The sequence below is a fragment of the Ciconia boyciana genome, chromosome 5 (assembly GCF_034638445.1).
Source record: "Ciconia boyciana chromosome 5, ASM3463844v1, whole genome shotgun sequence".
In the NCBI taxonomy this organism is placed as follows: Eukaryota; Metazoa; Chordata; class Aves; order Ciconiiformes; family Ciconiidae; genus Ciconia; species Ciconia boyciana.
The window spans coordinates 66,184,146-66,200,595 of NC_132938.1; the positions used below are offsets into that span (position 1 = coordinate 66,184,146).

A 16,450-nucleotide genomic window follows, 5' to 3' on the forward strand; every position below is an offset into this window, starting at 1 on the left:
GCTGTTACATGAGCTGTAAATCCTACCTCTCACCACCCTGCCATGTGAAGAACCAGGCTGTGTGCTCAGAGGACAAGACATGGCTGGGAGGTGAAGCCAGAGCAGCTGTCATTTGCACACCTGGGCATCTCTGTACCCCTCCTAGTAGTTCCTGCATGCCAATCATCAGCCTGTGTATTGTGTCTGAGTCAGACAGTAGGGTGGTGGACTTCTGAACAGGTGGTAAACTACACCTGAAACACACCAACCTGGATATGATTTATTTAATTTTTATTTACTTGGGTACTCTTGTTGTGAATCGTACAAAGCGCAGATGATGTATGACTAAAAGAAGTGCAGGGAGTTTTGTGGCATCAGTATGCCAAAAAGGAGTCTTAAAAAAAAGGAAGATTGCCAAAAGCTGGTATAAATCACTTTAATTAAAATCTTCAAATATAAAAGTCACAAGCATTGGAATAAACAAAACTGTTAGAAAAGTTCTAAAAAGAAACTACCAGGCAAACAATAACTTTGATGTCTTAGTTGTAACTTATATTATTATTATTATTATATATTAACTTTATGTTGACTGTATGCAAGACTTTCCACTCCATTTTACGCTCTCTTTACTTCTTTTATTGAACATGGACAATGTAAGCAAACTTAGCCTTCCTTCTTCTCATTTCTGAGCTATATTACCCCCTGATACATAACCCTTCACAGAATGCACCTGCGCTGTGGATGCAAACACTCCTTTGACACACTGAACTTAAATATAACCTTTTTATTGTGCAATTTTTCATCACAGCTTTAAAAGTACATCTGTTTTTAAAGTCTTCTCATTAAAAAATGTCCCCTTCCCCCCTGCCCCTGCTTTGAAGCCCCATGTAGCTGGCAGCATCCTTTTAAAGCTTAAAAAGGGAAATACAGTGGTGTGTTGTTGTTTTCCCCTGCTGTGCTCAAAATATCATAAGGTGTTGACAGTGGCATGAGTTATATATCTTCAAGAAAAGTAGATGCAAATAAACATGTGCGGGAGACCGCAGGTATTCTCCAAGGTGTTTTGCTAGCCTGCAGACTGGCAGCCCGCGTGCCAGAGCGAAGTGGCCAGCAGCACACTGAACTGCAGCAGGGTGTGCACGGGGAAGGCACAGCCAGGGAGAAAAGCCACTGCTGACACAGGTTTCTGGCCAAAATGGCTGTTTCCCTAGCGGGAGGCGTGCCAGCCTGGCCGGGCAGGTTTGTCTCCAGGATGTGCTAAGGCCACTGGAGTCCCTCTGATGGTCATGGGGAGGGTGGTTTTCTCAGTCTCTTTACTCTCCAGTTTCCTCAAGAACAGAAGAGACCTGAGCGAGTTAGGGAGCGTAAAGCAGAGCTTCACCTGCAGATAGGTTCAGGGAAGTCCTTTCCAGCTGAACCACCTGCGGGGTGGTGAAGGTTGAGGAGTCATGAGCCCTCGCCACGCAGCCCCCTGACCACAGAGGGTTTGCCAGGGCGCTGGTGGGCTCCTCTCCTCCCGGGAATGAAGTGTGTGAGGGCAGAGGCAGACCACCCTGCAGGAACAGCCTGTATTTCGTGTGTCAAAAACTCGCCTTTGGAAAGCATGTGGCCACAGCTCCATCTTGTGACTGAACTCTCCTAGCTTGGGAAAAATGTGCGGTGCTGCCCCCCATGGAGGACCTGGTTTCTCGGCAAGGCGTCTTACCCTACAGGCACCCTGACCTCGGATTGCTTTGCGTGTCCCCACTTTCCACCCTGAGATGCCCTCAGCAACCACAACCCCTCCTCGGGCTTCCCCACATGGCGCAGGCAAAATCACAGCTGTACAGCTAAAATTAAAACCCTGCTCATCCTTTCTGAAGGCAAGCTTTTGAAGGAACTGCTTTAAGAGCTGTGCTTGCAGAAACGAGAGGGAGAGGTGAGGCTGGAGTTCCTGGCTGGCAGAGCCCCAAGCACAGCATGAGAAGCTGATGCAGCTCCATGCCTGGCGTGGAGAAGGACCCCGTGCTCGAGTGCAGCAACCCAGGCTGGACCAAGAGCAAAACCAGCCCCTGCCTGGGCTTGCTCTACCTGGATAATTCTCCCGGGAGCTTAACGAGCATCTTTCACATACAAATTACCCAGCGGGACCTCATGTCTTCCCCAGCCCACAGATCGTACCAGTGCCGCCACATTTGCGTCCCTTGCCAGAATTAAATCTCATGGTAGAAACGTGAATTTCTAGTATTAAACTTCCCTACTAGCCAAGTGCTTTACATTTATCCTGTGCGCGTGTATTAACCATTTAAATGCAAGCAATAGCTTTGGCATTTTTGATAACATAAAAGCCGTAAGAGAAGGCTGGAAGGCCGAGTACGCTGCCGGGACCAAGGGGTTTTTCGATAAGCTCTGGCAGCGTTTTGTCATCCACCATCTGTAGCACACGGCCGTTCAGCTCAATAGACCTGGAGAGGGACAGAGAGACTGTTTGGGCAGCTGTGCTCTGTTTGCCATCGAGCACAAACAGCTCTGGACCTGAGTGTAAACATAAACTCAGCCCAAAGGCAAACTAAACTTCCCTTGAGGGTTTATGTGTGCACACACGCAGAGCATCTGCTGCACTCCCTCTGCAAGGACTCCTTTAGAGTCATAGCACAAGGAATTTGAAAAGTACATGTTTCTTACTCTTCTAGTGAGGTTAACAGCAGAACAGGCTTTGAAAAATTTTGAAAAATTAAAATTACAAATTTTAATTGGTTTTTCTCCCGCAAATATTAAGATACCTTTTATGCCCACAGAGCAGATCCTTCCTGTGCCGATGCATTCGCAGTAACAACAAAATAAACCATACAAAGCCTGAGCACGTTGCTGTAAATCAGGAGCCAGGACTTGGGAAAGCAATATACTTGTGCTTGTGCAAAAGAAAAAGGACTTTAGCTGCTGGTCCAGAGCCCTGAAGCCTGCTAGGAAAAAGCTTCCTGATTAACATCAAACAAGTGTCCTTGTACCTTAGCAAGCTTTCAGCAGCCTGAGTTTAGGAGAAGTCAGACAGAAGTCAGATAGACTTCATTTAACGGAAGTCAGACCTTACTGAAAAAAGCCCCAGATGACTGAATGGTAACCTCTCCCACACACCCCCCTTGCAAACTGAACAAGCTGGGGTTTTAGAAGCCATCTAACTCTACTCACAATCCTTTCTACAGAGACAGGAAGAATTGCACGCTCACCTGGAAAGTATATTCTCTTTGCCATGAGGCAGTAAGAGGTACTGATCCACATGCTTGCTCCATAAGTAATTGGGCAGCTGCAAATGTTGGGTAACGTTGTAGAGGTTTAAGGCAAACAGTGTCACGTCCCCTTCTCTGTACTTTGGGCTGCAAGACAAGAGAAGATGATGGTGGGGATCAGGAGAGAAAGAGGTTTCACAGAAATAATGTGCGTCCCTGTGCTGTCCCAGATTGCTTTTGTTGGCCTGGGGGTGGCTGTGGGCTCAGTTTCTGGTGTATTTCACTCTTTCTTGGAGGCTTACTGGAGGGTGTTCGTGCAGTGGAGGTAGACGCGGAGCTTCCTCTCGTCGGCTCCCACCAGGCCGACCTGCAGCACCTTGGTACCCACCAGCTTCTTGTAGAGGAGCGAGAGCCAGTAGTCCTAGGAAGCACAAAAACACATGTAAGCACTTGTGTACGTGCCAGGTTCTCCACACGGTGCTTAACGTAACGTTCATTTTGCTGGTAATTTCAGGGGTTTTTTTCCCCATAATTTTTTGCTTTACCAAGTTTTTCACCATACCTATTTAAATTCCCACAAACAGCACAGCTAAAGAGAAAACCCTGCCTCCAAGCTGCAGAGCAGCTCTGTTTACAAGGTACCTTAGAGTCATTTTCCCCTCCATATGCAAATCTTGGAGCTCTTTCTGTGGGGGAGAGACTGTTTGCATTTTGGAAACACCCTTCTGCAGGGTACAGAGCACCTCAGGGCTGAACTCGCAGGGGATGAGCTGCTCTTCCTGCAAGAAAGCCTGTGCCCAAGCCACAGGCGCAACGCCAGGAAGAAGCCCCCGGCAACTTTCATGCCTTTCACTAACATCGTGCTTTTGAACGGGTCTCAGGATTAATTTCTGAACGCCAGTCAAGAGTAAATCCTCTGACACCCCAGGACGATGCCCGAGAGCAGGGTGATGCCCAGTGCAGACTAATTTTTTCCAGGTCTGCTTTTTCTTGCATCTTGACCGCTACTTTTCCTCTATGAAGTCTGTGACCGTACCAGAGAGCGTGTGGTCTGTGCAGATGTGTTTGGGACTAGGAGGCTGCGGGCAGGCTGCATTTTGCAGCATCGCTTCTTTGAGAGCAGCCCCAGGGGAGGATGTGTTTCCAGCTGGCGGGTTTCAGAGAGCTTCTCCCAGCTCATCTGTCTGTCTGTCTTTGAGGTTTTCCTAGAAGGAAAACTGTCCTCTCTCTCTTGACTCACGACGAGCCCGGGGAAGTAACTTTTCCTATTGGCCTCCATGCTCAGCCCCTCTGCAAGGAGGTGCGGCCTTCTGGCACTGCTGTGCTTCTTCATTTCCATGCCAACTAAAACTGACGGACCTGGGTTTGGATTTCCCTGCCTCTAAAGCATGATTAGCTTGATTAGCATCTGTACTGCCTGTAGGTGAGGAAGAAGGCACATCTTTTCTGTCCAAATTAAATCTATTTTAAATGAGGGAATAAAAAGCCCAAAGCAACAAGCCTGACAATGCAGCCCCTGGCATAGGGACCAGCTGAACAGGCAGGACAGAAAACCCCTGTATGCTGGGTTTCCTCTCAGATGGTCTCTATAAGCCTGTGAAAAATCACAACTTGGAAGCAGAAAAATGAGAGGAAAGCTAAAAAGAAAGATGCTGGTAAGTGCTACCAGCACAAAGAAACATGCTGTACATGCAAGAACAACGTACAGTTCAAATAATGATGCTTCATCACAGCAGAATGTTATTTTATAATAAATCCAACTATACTAAATGCATGTTTTAATTTAATTATCCGTCAGCCACTACTGAAGGCTGAATATGCTCATGACCTAAGAAATGCTTGAGTCTTGACTTCATGTTGGTTTGGTTTTCACTTGTGACATAATTTATTATAACACCTCGTTATCACTTCTGTTTAAAAGCTACTCATCACTCAGCTGAGGAGTACTCAAATGAAAACAGTCCATCTAGAAAAGCCTTGTGAACTCCAGAAGCGTCTGCATACAAATCAGAGCATCATGTCCCTAAAATTAGTCTCTGCTGTGCTGAAGACTAGCTGCATCCCTGCAGTTGCAGTAATTATCTTGTATCTATCTATCTATATAAAATACATGAACCTATAATTTAACTAATTAATTAGCTATTAATTTAATTAGCTAACTTTAGGTGCAAGGATAACTGCAACTATCCCACAAAATCTGTCGCTGTCTTGCATTGTTAAAATAGCTGACTTGTATCTCCACATCCAGTGTTGCCTGTGCAGAAATACATGCAGCATTCAGATGGTGTTTGTGGGGTTGCATACATACCGGCAAAGGCTCAAAGTTGGCATCCACCAGGTGATAGGTCCCTGCCCCAAAGAAAACCTGTCTCATCACCACGTCAATCCCCTGCCTGGCTGCAAGCCCGAGTTTGTCCAACCACCTGCCAAAAAAATGAGGCAAACAATATGCAGATGAAATTGCTGACCTCAACCATTGCCCCTCTCCAACCAGCTCGGGAAGTAGGAAAGCAAGAATTAGGGCATGATGCTGACTTCCTTAAAATCACACAACTAATTTCAATTCAAGTCTTGCATTGATTACCTTAAAAAATAATTTCAGACCACCTCTGGAGGTCCAAGTTGGTGAAAACAGTTGCTCCACTCCCCTGTTTGCAGGTGGTGGACCAGGAGCAGCAGCAGATGCTCCTGAACTGGCCAAGGGCCTGAAGGCTGAGAGAAATAATCACACCAATGACAAGGTTGCCTGCCATTACCAGGCTTTGACTTGCTGACCCACCAGGCCTTGATGAAAAGATCATCATGCCTTATAGGAGGGAAAAAAAAACACGTTGCAACCATGTTTTTGGTTAATTTTCAAAGTGTGAACTGCACATTCCCATGCAATTCTATCTCCCTGAATCTACAAACTGATCAAAGTGCTAAGAAAAGCCTGAATTCTTTTATTTCAACAAACTGCTACAACTGAAGTCCTTGGAGAAAATTATTTTCATGACTAAATTTCCCTTTGGTTAGTTATTTCATGATGGTCGAAGTATGACATCGGAAAAGGACACCCATCTCATGAATGACTTTCCGTTCTCACAAAAGGACAGAGTTAGCATTGCAGATTTGAGGGAAGAAATACAACATTCTCATGCTTCTCATCCCCCATTTCCCATAGGAATCTGCTATTACCTGGGCCTACATTGAACCTCAGGCACGGGGGAAGCACACAGGGAGCAGTGGGAGGGTTACGATCCTCAACCCACCCATTGCCTGTGCTCCCTGGGAAGCCTGAGGGAGACGTTTCTCCTGCGGGACATGTACGCAGCCCCCTGCAGCTGGTAAAATGTGTCATTTCCCCACACCTGTGACATGGTACTCACATAAAGCCAGCAACATAAGTGTTGGACAGCCTGGGAGCTCCCCCTCCATAGGCAGAGCTCGTCTCTCCTAGCCAAACCTTCTTGTCGGGCACAGTCCCATCAACAATCTGGCCAGTGTGGTGTAGAGAAGAAGAGAAAGAGTCAACAGTTAAGTTTTTTGGCTACTGAAATAATGGGCAATCAAAATTTTGTGCTTTAGCCAAATGCCTACATATGACATTTGCATTTAAGGGATAACACCAGCTGAGGCAGAATGTCACAGAAATTTTCGTCAAAAAGACTAGAAGCAGATTTACTTCCCTCCCTCCAAAAAATCATGTCCACACATATAGAACGAGGCAAACATCACTAAAAGCCAGGTCCTGTAAGTCTTGTCGTGCTGAGTAGTGGTACACTCCAAGTAATGCTGTTCTCAGGATCTCAAAATACAAAGAAATTGGGGCGAGGGGGGAGGGGTTTGACCATAAATTACATCCCTGAGTAATGACTACATTGATAAATGAGAATGTTGTAGGTTTGTGATGTATCTGGCACCATGCTTGCTGCATGGCAAACTATTAGAGCTCATTTATTATTAGTATTGTTAATTTTTTTTTTTAATTTACAATTACAGCAGCATCCAAGCTTTGAGGATCCCTGTTTATTGCTAGTGAGAAATTGTACTTTATTCCGGGTTCTCTGCTAACCCCCTGAAAACTGAACACGGGAATGATTGAACAGGACAAGGCACCTCCAGGACTTTGCGTACAGCTGTGGTAAAGGTATCCAGCACTTCAGGGCTCAAGAAATCCTCCCTCATTGCACTTCGTCCATTCACATAGTAACTGGAAATGGAAAAAAAAACCCCACAGCCAAAATTAAGGAAAAATACCACCACTGGTACAAAACACCACCAAAACCACTCAGTTGCTTCATAAATATCTACAGTTGTGGATAAATATCCACAGCACTATTTTTCTGTTCTGTTCTTTTTCTTTTTTTGTTTTCCAAATGTGTAGGTATGTTGTTTGTATTTAGGGGACTATCAGATATATTTATATCTGTCTCAATGGAGGCAGAAATTTTTCCTCATCCAGTAGATGAGGAAAACATCACTGAATAAGAGCCAGCTTCTGTAAATCTTCTCTTGCTGAAGAGTCTGACACTCCTATGTGATTACTTGCTTTACTGTATGAAGTTATATATTAAAAATATCAGATTGCAGCTTCTGTCCCTCTGTTGGAGTATTTTGGCCATCTGGAGGGGAACAGGATGGAGGCATCCCTATGGGATGAAGGTTGCCCTCTACTATGAGCAGAAGAGATTTTAAGTCTGGTTTGTCTGAACAAAGCATGGGAAATTGGGATCCCTGTGGTTTTTGCATTTCATCACGCTATCACTCAGTTGTAGCAGAAGTAGCTGAAGTCTTCCAGCCACAAGAGGAAGTTAAACCCCAATAATCTTAAATTCGTAAAGAAAATAACGCATGCCCATTTAAAGCAAAGGCAGCCACAGGGCAAGAACAGCCCAGGAAGGAAAGAGGACACATTTTATGCCTTGCTAGCAGCTCAAAATACATAGATAAGTCATATATGTATACATATATATAATATAAGCATGTGCATCTTTTCCCACTATTACCTGACTGCTGCATGTCACGGTACTGCATTCGACTCTGGAAGGAAAACCACCTTCACATGGAAATCACTTTCAAACATGTGGAGTTCATGGCAGGTGCCCGGGGGCCAACTTACCCCACTGCCCACCTGAGCACTTTAAAATTGCATCTCTAAGCCACAGTGCAAGAGCAAAGGGCTGGGACTGTGCTGGTGCTGTTTGCACCGCAGGTGGGATCTGAGGGCGAGTTACCCACATACAGCCCGAACTCACTTGGAGAACAAACGTAAGGGAGCAGGAGAAGCTGCTAGCACTTCTCTATGGGTAAGAGTCAGCCAGACCTGCATGGCTTTTCGTTTATGTCAAACAGACATAAATAGAGAAAAAAGGCAGCATGTAACAACGCATCAGCTAACAAAGCTTCTGCTGCATTTTTACAAGGAGGTGGGTGCATTTGCCAGCAGGGTCATCAGTGACTCCCTGAATTTGTTTTTAGGGAGTGAAGCTTTCATTCAAGCAGACTCAGCCTTTCTAATGCCAAGGAAAGCACCAATGTCAGGGGTACTGACTCTGTTTCAAAGCCCAGCCACCCAAGGGTTGTTTAAAACCTTACATTGAAAACCTTCTGCTCTTGCAGAAGTTCAGCAGAGGCATCTCTACTGAGTAAGTCTGAGCTACCTTCTTTTCCTTTTATACGACACCCCCTTCTTCCCATGGGAAAGTGCATTTTATTTGCAAGGGTTGGCAACTTGGAGCTTTGAGACAACCAGGACTGCTGCTCAGATCTCACTAGCTTTTGGTACATGTTGAAACACGGCATATGCAAAAAGGCTCAACCGCTGCAGAAACTCTCCTTGTGCAGGGGAGAGCTGTGACCTAATCCCTCATGCTCTTCTGAGAAATAAAGTTGGCATGCTTTCTTTTTCTCCACATCCCACTTCTGTTTTTCTCGGTGCACATATTTAGCAAACAAAATTACTGTCTTGCACACGTTGCATTCCCTGCTGCTGTGCCTATGTTACAAATGCCTGCCACTGCTTTTGGGTCTCTGCAGCAAGTAGCCTCTTTGGAGACCTTCTGCATTTCTGTAACACGCTCCCTCAATTCATCTCTTATTCTGAGCAGAGGAGTTTGCATAGGCACGTGAGGAACTGCTGAAAGGGGTATTTCACCCCCTTCTTCCTGTTGAGATGTTCAAATCGACATTTTGTAAAGAAAACAGGCGATAAGCAGAGTGATGACGGTATCCGAGCAGTACTTACTGGTGCCACGTGACGGAGTCGATCACCTTCCCTCCCGATTTCAGGAAGCTGCAACCAGAGGGGATGCAGTGGAGAGCAGGGGGTTAGCAGGTACTGGTGACAGGTCGCAGCCCCCCACGAGCAAGCTGCCACGCACAGCCCTCCCCTCTCCCCCAGGCTGGTGGTAGTGATGGTGAACTGCTTTGGGGCCACGCTTGAGATGGCTTCTAAATGGGCTTTGGGCAGCCTGGCTGCCTCAGCGGGTTGCTGGAAGGATGAATTAATGCTTGTGTAACACACAGAGATTTCTAGGGTGAAAAGCCCTTGTTAACATGGCACTAGAGCCAGCGCTCAATTGAAAGGTGTGCGGATCACTGAAGTACTGCTAGCATCTTAGTTTCAACTGGCTGAGTACTTAAGCCTTGAGCTCTTGCATGCAGGTAAGATTTCAGTCATCCCCAGTCAAGGAAAAAAAATTTCCATGTTTCTAATTTAAGGAAAAATGCAGGAAATTAGTTCTGAAATAGACTGGATGTATCCATTTGTACACCCTTACTATTGATTTGGATCAGAAAATCCTTAAAACCCTGCACAGATGCCTCCTCATGCCCCCTGCATCTGGGTGCAGATGAGCCACCACCTGCCCACCCTGGGGGGTGCTGCTGGGGGCCCCACACCCCTACCTTCTCAGCAGTCTCTGTGTGTGCTTTCGGGGCTGCCCGACGTCAGGACCGTAGAGCTTCGCGTGCCGGTAGAGGGTATAGTTACTCAGAAGCTGGTGTAAGTGAATAAAATCTTGCCCCAGCTGGAAGCCGTCAATGGAGATTCCAGATTTCTTCCTGAAACTATTGGGCTCTGGGAAGACATGCACGCATCAGCACCCCCGTCTAGTTTCAGGGCACAAAATAGGGCAGCTCGTTCCCCGTGGGGAGTACCAACCCCCTATGGCTTCACATGATCTGGCACAGTACAGGTGAGATATTTGAAGGTGACGAGCATGAAACCGAAAGCCCAGGTGATGCAGAGTGCTGCTCTCCAGCACTCTGTCCCAGCCCGTCTCCATAGGTGAAATCCTGAACCTCGCAGGGCATCATTCACCTCATCTCAGAGCTTTGGTAGGAGCAGCAAAATCATCTCAATTTACTCATTCCTTGGGCCTTCTGTGAAATCCCTCCTCGCAAATTAAGACCTTAATGTTTCCCAATAAAACATCACCTTGCCTTTATGGGCCATCATCCAAAACATCCAACATTACCAGCCCATACTCTGCAGGGGTACCTTTCCAGATGACCGCTGGCCTAGCCCACAAGCAGGCTTCACACTTACCATTCCCAAGCTCCCAGGAGATGTTGTATCTCCGCGAGGCACAGTAGTCCAGCAGCATCTGGGCATTCGAGCTGTCCCACTGCAAGCCATCTTTCCGCAGCAAGGCGTTGAGCCCAAAGATCAGGTGAAACCCTGAGCAGTTTGCAAAGCTGTAGAGAATATCCAGTGTATTTCCTGCACAGAGGAGAAAGGGGGGATGTTTATCTCAAGGTTATGGCCTGCTAGTTGAGCTCCAGCCAAGCAAGAATCTTTACTGTCTGTATTTATTTAGCCTGGTGCTGCAGATGTGCCAAGCTCTCCCAGCTGGACAAAAGAGCCCAGATCTTACTACACACTATCCTGCAAGGTGTTCAGATCCTCCCAACTCCTGCAACAGCTGAATACTATTAAATATGAGGTGGCAGACAGTAGAAAAAGATTTCTTAGAAACATTTCACCTGCTTAGAAAAATACTCATTTTCAGTGGTTTCAGCTCCTAACAGCCTACGACCTTTTACTGTGGGGCAGAGATTTGCAGGCCCCTGGTTATAAACCCTAGCAGAAAAATCCACCAAAGTCTTACCTGTAATGGTGGTGTTTTTGTGCTTTTTCCGGTTATGCTCTGCAAGAATCAGCTTCTCCTGGCTGGGCCACTGGGCCAGCAGTAGCTTCTCAACAGCAGCAAACGCAGGCCTCGAGCCACAAGCCTCTGTAGGGCAGAAGAAGGATGATAGCAATTAAGTCCTCATCTTCACGGCCAGGGTCCAGCATGCAAAGGGCTGCATCCCTCAGGAGGAAGCACAACTGCTTGGTGCCAGGCTGAGAGCCAGTCGTGCACTTCTGTGAAATGCACCCCTACTTTCACAATGTTAACCACATAGAAGAAGAGGGCTGGCTTGATGCATAAATATATATTATATATATAATGTATATTTCCCAATTTAATGTGATGGAGATGGAGGGGTGGGGGAAGACTGAGCTGTGCTTCTGGAGGCTGGTATCGTGGCGGTCACACCCCAATAAACTATTTTAGCTGGAACACCATCCGGAAACCCTCATTCCAGCGAGCTGACAAAGCGCAGGCTGTGGTGCCCGAGGAGCAGATAAGCCACCCCGGCGTGCAGCGGTATGGCAGGGTTCATGGCCTGCCTTGCTGTAGGCAGATATGGGGCAATGCTTCCTGCACTGCCCGTCTTGTGCAGGGAACAGCGCTGACTGCCCTGCGTGGCTCCAACGGCAACGCCAGCAGGAGTCATAAGACACTTTTTCTTCAAAGGTCATGTTTTTCTCAGTATGCAAACCAGGAACAAGCCATAACCAGAGAGGAAGACACGAGCCAGAGTCACAGTTACCCAGAGAGGAGGCAGCCGCTAAGCAAAGCGGCACGGGGGGAAAAGTACCACTCAACTTCAAAACCAAGCATCACGGGTTGTGCAGTGATGTATGATTGCACTGTTGTGCTATGTACCACAGGAACAGACGGGAATTTTTTTCATCTGAAACACCTGTAGAAGGGTTTACGTGCTTTTGCTAAGTTGAAAGAGGAAACAGACTGTAATGCAGTGGGAAACCTCGCGCACCAGGACCAAGCTCAAGCAGTTGGCAATGGTCCGGTGGGTTTGCACTTGCCCTGTCAAAATGACAGGAGGGCAAGGCTGCGCACCCAGCCTAGCTCTGGCTTTGGCCAAGATAGAGAAAATGGACACTCTGTTCTCATCAGATTATTTCTTCCATCCGTTACTTAATTTTCATAATGAAACCACAACTTCTGAGCTGACCTTGACTGCCTCCCAGGTGGTGGGGAAGCTCCCAAGGCTGCTGCGGGGAGCACGGGGCGGCAAAGGGAGAGTCCCAGCAGATGCTGGGGTGGACACGAGGTCCCCTGTGCCCTTCTGCACTTTCCCAAGGCTGGCACAGCTCCTCCCATGGACCGTGCTGAAGGTCCACGGATCTCCTCTCTATGGAGGAGAGCAATGCTGACCCTGTGGAGGATGCCCAGTGCTGCTGCCGTGCCCTTGCAGCATCCCCAGCCTGCATCAAAGCCACCTCCTAAACGCAGGATGGTTTTGAGTCTAACACGCTGATGACTGTTTTACCTTGCTGGGCCTGAAGTTCCCAGAGGATTTTCTCTTCCGAAGTTGAATCCTTGTTGGGATCAAAGATGAGAAAATCTGTCTCGGTGCCGCCGAACCTCAGGAAGCCTGGGGACAGGGCTGTCGCCAGGGCACGCAGTTTGGAATTGCTGAGGAAGGAACGTCAAGAAACAGAAGAAATACTATATTCATGCAGACTATGGCTTCGATGTAGAGGCTAAACACGGCAAGTGCTCAGAGGGACATGCTGCAGTAGGTGACCTGGGGCTACCCAGTAGCCTCAGGGCACTCCTGACCCCTCACTGGACCTGTGTGCTAGTCCTCTGCACTGCGCAACAGACACACTGCCAGCTGTGGGCCAGGAGAGCACTGGCGAAGTAGCAAGGGGGAGACATGCTCCAGGGAACTCGGTCACGGACAGGGAGTCAAATCCTGGGGGCAAAGTAAGGCGATACTTCAAAACGGGTATTTTTTTGTCCTAGCATCCTTCTCCCCTAGATTTTTTGGTTTTGTTTATACAAAACTAACATACCAGTCCCGTGAGAAGGTGGACGTAAAACTGACTTTACACCATCTGTCCCAATTTCCATCAACGACAGCCAAAGAGATCGCTTTTGTACCCAAGAGAGATTAACAGTTCACACTGGGACAAGCGTTAGCTTTAATAAAGCAGGTTTATAAAATAACATAAGCTCTGCCTATGCGACTTGTGCACACCCAGCACAGGATGTGCAGCACTGACACCCAGCCTTCACTGGGGGAAACCGCAAGGCATCAAAGGACACTGGACGCACAAGCGCTATCTGCTCCGTGGTGACACACAGCAGATTAGGGGCCACTAAGTACTTCCCGCTCCTCGTGGCGGCGGGGCTGGCCCCATACTGAACCCCAAGGTGTGTGGTTGGGGCTGGAGGTTGGAGACCTGAGCATTTTTCAGTAAAGCTGGTGTCATCTTTCTCCCCACCTTGGTGAGTAGGAAAAGATGAAAGTGGTGGGAGGAGGGAAATCAGGACTGGAGAAATACTGTTGGGCTGAAAAATGGGATCAGACAGAGGAAAAGGGAAGAATTAAGATAGCTTCCAAAAAAGGTAGCATCAAAAGGAATAGAGTACAAAAAAATAGAGCAAAAGCCTAGAAGATAAGGTAAGAGAGAGGTCAGAGCCAGAAGAACAGGCAGGGAACACCATCACTCGGCAGTCCAGAGTTGTTCAGCGTTACCCAAGGGGGAAAAAAGGCTTCATTTTTAGGATCTCTCAATTCAGCTTTGATGGTGACAGACCTTCCTCAGCGTTTATTTGACTTTATGTTGACAGTGCCCCGGCAAATGTCTGCAAAGCTGCCCGAGGACTCAGCTGATTTTTGTCTCGTGAGCGGCAGAGCGAGCAGCCCCGAGCCCCGCCACACGTAACCCCTCTGCTCGGCAGTTTCCTTCTCGTTTTTTTCTGCTCGCAAAGCAGCCCCTCTCCCAAGTTTATCCCTGTGCTGCTTCCAGCGAGTACCACCCGCGCTGCGCGTTCTGTACCCACCCAGCCCTGCCACTCATTCCCCGAGCACAAGCGGCACAGCGCGGCTGGCACTCACGGCAGGTACCGCCTCCTGCCCCGGGAGGATGAAATCGGTGAATCCCGAAGCAGAGGGGATCCAGCAGCCTACCCCGGCCCCAGCTCCAGGGCTGGGGTCTCCCCGCTACCCCCCAGCTCACTCCCCTGCCCTGCCCTGCCCCTCCGGAGCACGCCGGGCAGCAGCGCCTTTGCCGGCTCCCCGCCGGGATGCCCGGGCTCCCCTCCCCGCGGCTGTCGACCTCGCTAAATGCCGGGGACCTCTCCCCCCCGCTCCGGAGGACCCCTCTGCCGCCCGCCCCCCAGGGCCCTTTGTCCTTTGCCCAAAAGGGGAGGGAGGCGGCTCACCTGAGCAAGGCGACATAGCGCGGGTCCCGGGCCAGGCTGGCGTCCAGGGTGAGGGAGAGGAAAGCCGGGCTCACCTCCCCGCGGGGGCTGCCCCGCAGCCACAGCTGCAGCACCGCCGCCTGCCGACCCTCCGCCAGGGCCGGCAGCGGCAGCGGCAGCAGCAGCAGCAGCAGCAGCGGCGGCGGCGGCAGCATCCTTCTCCTTCTCCTCCTCCGCTCCCGGCCCGCCGCGCCGGCGGCGGCGGCACCACATCCGCGGAGGGCGGTCCCGGCCCGGGGGCGGGGTGCAGCCCTCCGCTCCCCGCCGGGAAGTACAGGGGTGTCGTGAGCAGCCAGCGCCGAGACCCTCCTTACCCGCTGAAAGGGGCTTCGGGCTGCAAGAGCATCCTTGAAGTGCAGCCCTGCCCTTCGAGCCTCACCGCCGTGCGGTGTCTCAAATCAGTGCTGACACCTGAAGCCCAGGGTTGCTCTCCCAACAGCCTCAACCATTACAAAATGAACCTGGGTTTCAAGCTGGTTCCTTGCCTGCTCGGACCTTTACAGCATCGCAGCACGCTGCAGCTGACCAGCCAACTTCTACAGCTTTCCGCTTTGCCCATGCGACCCTGGGCAGCTCCGTGCAAAACCAGTGGGCTGGAAAATCGCAACACGCTGAACGCTGCTACCGCCGCTGCTCCAGGGGTGAGATGTCAGCCTGGCATCCCAGCTACGGGCCTCCCCTGCGGGAAACCGAGTCACAGCAGCATGCAGCGAGCCTGTGGCAAGTGCCACTTGGCGAGCCTGCTGCTTCAGGCTGAAATCCACCTTCCCCACACTGCAACGCTGTTGCAACAAGGGTATTTCTTAATTACAGACAACATGCAACTTGGCATTGCCGTTACAAAAAAGACTCAAGCAGGCTCTGGGTCTGCCCCCCAGATGCTCCCTGCAGAGCCCAGCCTGTATCAAAACTCCTTCTTTGGCAACACCTAGCCTTGCCAGGGAGCCCTGTTGGGAAATAGCCAGCTGCAGCCATGGGGTGGGTATTGCTTAACATGCACACTATTGAAACATTTGCAGAGTTTTTAAACAATTACACTTAACATCACCATTACATTTCCCATCTGTATCAGTTCATCCTGAAACATCCATGTTTCTTACCAAGTTTGTTTTCAAAATGGTCACCTGCTGGAAGACGCTGCAAATTGTCCAGTCCTTATCTGTTACTTTATTTGGGTGCAGCGCTTCCCACGGTCACCCAAGTCAGGGCATTAATCATTGTGGCTCAAGCACTTGCCTCCCTGGCCCTTCCTCTTCCTGCTTGCTTTACATTTTTGTACTATTAAGTAACTCGCAACAAGAAGAACTAGACCAAATTAACTCTGTTTTTGATAAACACATCCATGGCTCTGCCAGAAAGGAAACATCAGTGACACTCCTGTCTCAGTATCTTAGTCAGTCTAACACTTCCTATTTTGGGGGTACACCACCAATTATATACCTACGCCTGCAGGAAGGGCTGGGGCGACTATCTGCCAGAGGAATAATTCATCTATCAGCAGATGACTGGAGTGCCACACAAAATACCCAGCCCCACAAGTGAACCAAGGATTTAAGAATGCAGCTCAGTGCATGACAGATCATTGCTGGAAACCAGGTTAAGGTCATTACTACAGGTACAGAAAATGTTAATAGCCGTCAGGTGAGATGCAGCCTGCACACAATTTTTTTCTGTTGGAATTCACTACTATTCCCTTAATTTCCTCAGTGTGCTTCT

General features: G+C 48.9%; 1 protein-coding gene across 1 annotated transcript; it reads right to left on the reverse strand.

Moving 5' to 3' along the window:
- Window positions 1-336: 336 nt before the first annotated feature.
- On the reverse strand, window positions 337-14,931 carry HPSE (heparanase). Its single transcript, XM_072862850.1, has 12 exons — window positions 14,696-14,931; window positions 12,792-12,937; window positions 11,279-11,404; window positions 10,717-10,890; window positions 10,074-10,245; window positions 9,412-9,459; window positions 7,284-7,377; window positions 6,554-6,660; window positions 5,494-5,608; window positions 3,488-3,606; window positions 3,186-3,332; window positions 337-2,423 (listed from the first exon to the last, which is right to left on the reverse strand). The coding sequence occupies exons 1-12, from the start codon at window positions 14,887-14,889 to the stop codon at window positions 2,264-2,266; spliced, it is 1,602 nt and encodes a 533-aa protein (XP_072718951.1). The 5' UTR covers window positions 14,890-14,931; the 3' UTR covers window positions 337-2,263.
- Window positions 14,932-16,450: the final 1,519 nt, after the last annotated feature.

Bases quoted from the DNA above. Each gene is read 5' to 3' on its own strand.
- HPSE (XM_072862850.1), bottom strand. From the start codon at position 14,889: ATGCTGCCGCCGCCGCCGCTGCTGCTGCTGCTGCTGCTGCCGCTGCCG. The intron at 7,378-9,411 runs GTAAGTACTGCT...TTCCATTTCCAG, and splicing joins GACTCCGTCACGTGGCACCA to TTACTATGTGAATGGACGAA. The intron at 2,424-3,185 runs GTGAGCGTGCAA...GTCCCTCTCCAG, and splicing joins AAAGAGAATATACTTTCCAG to GTCTATTGAGCTGAACGGCC.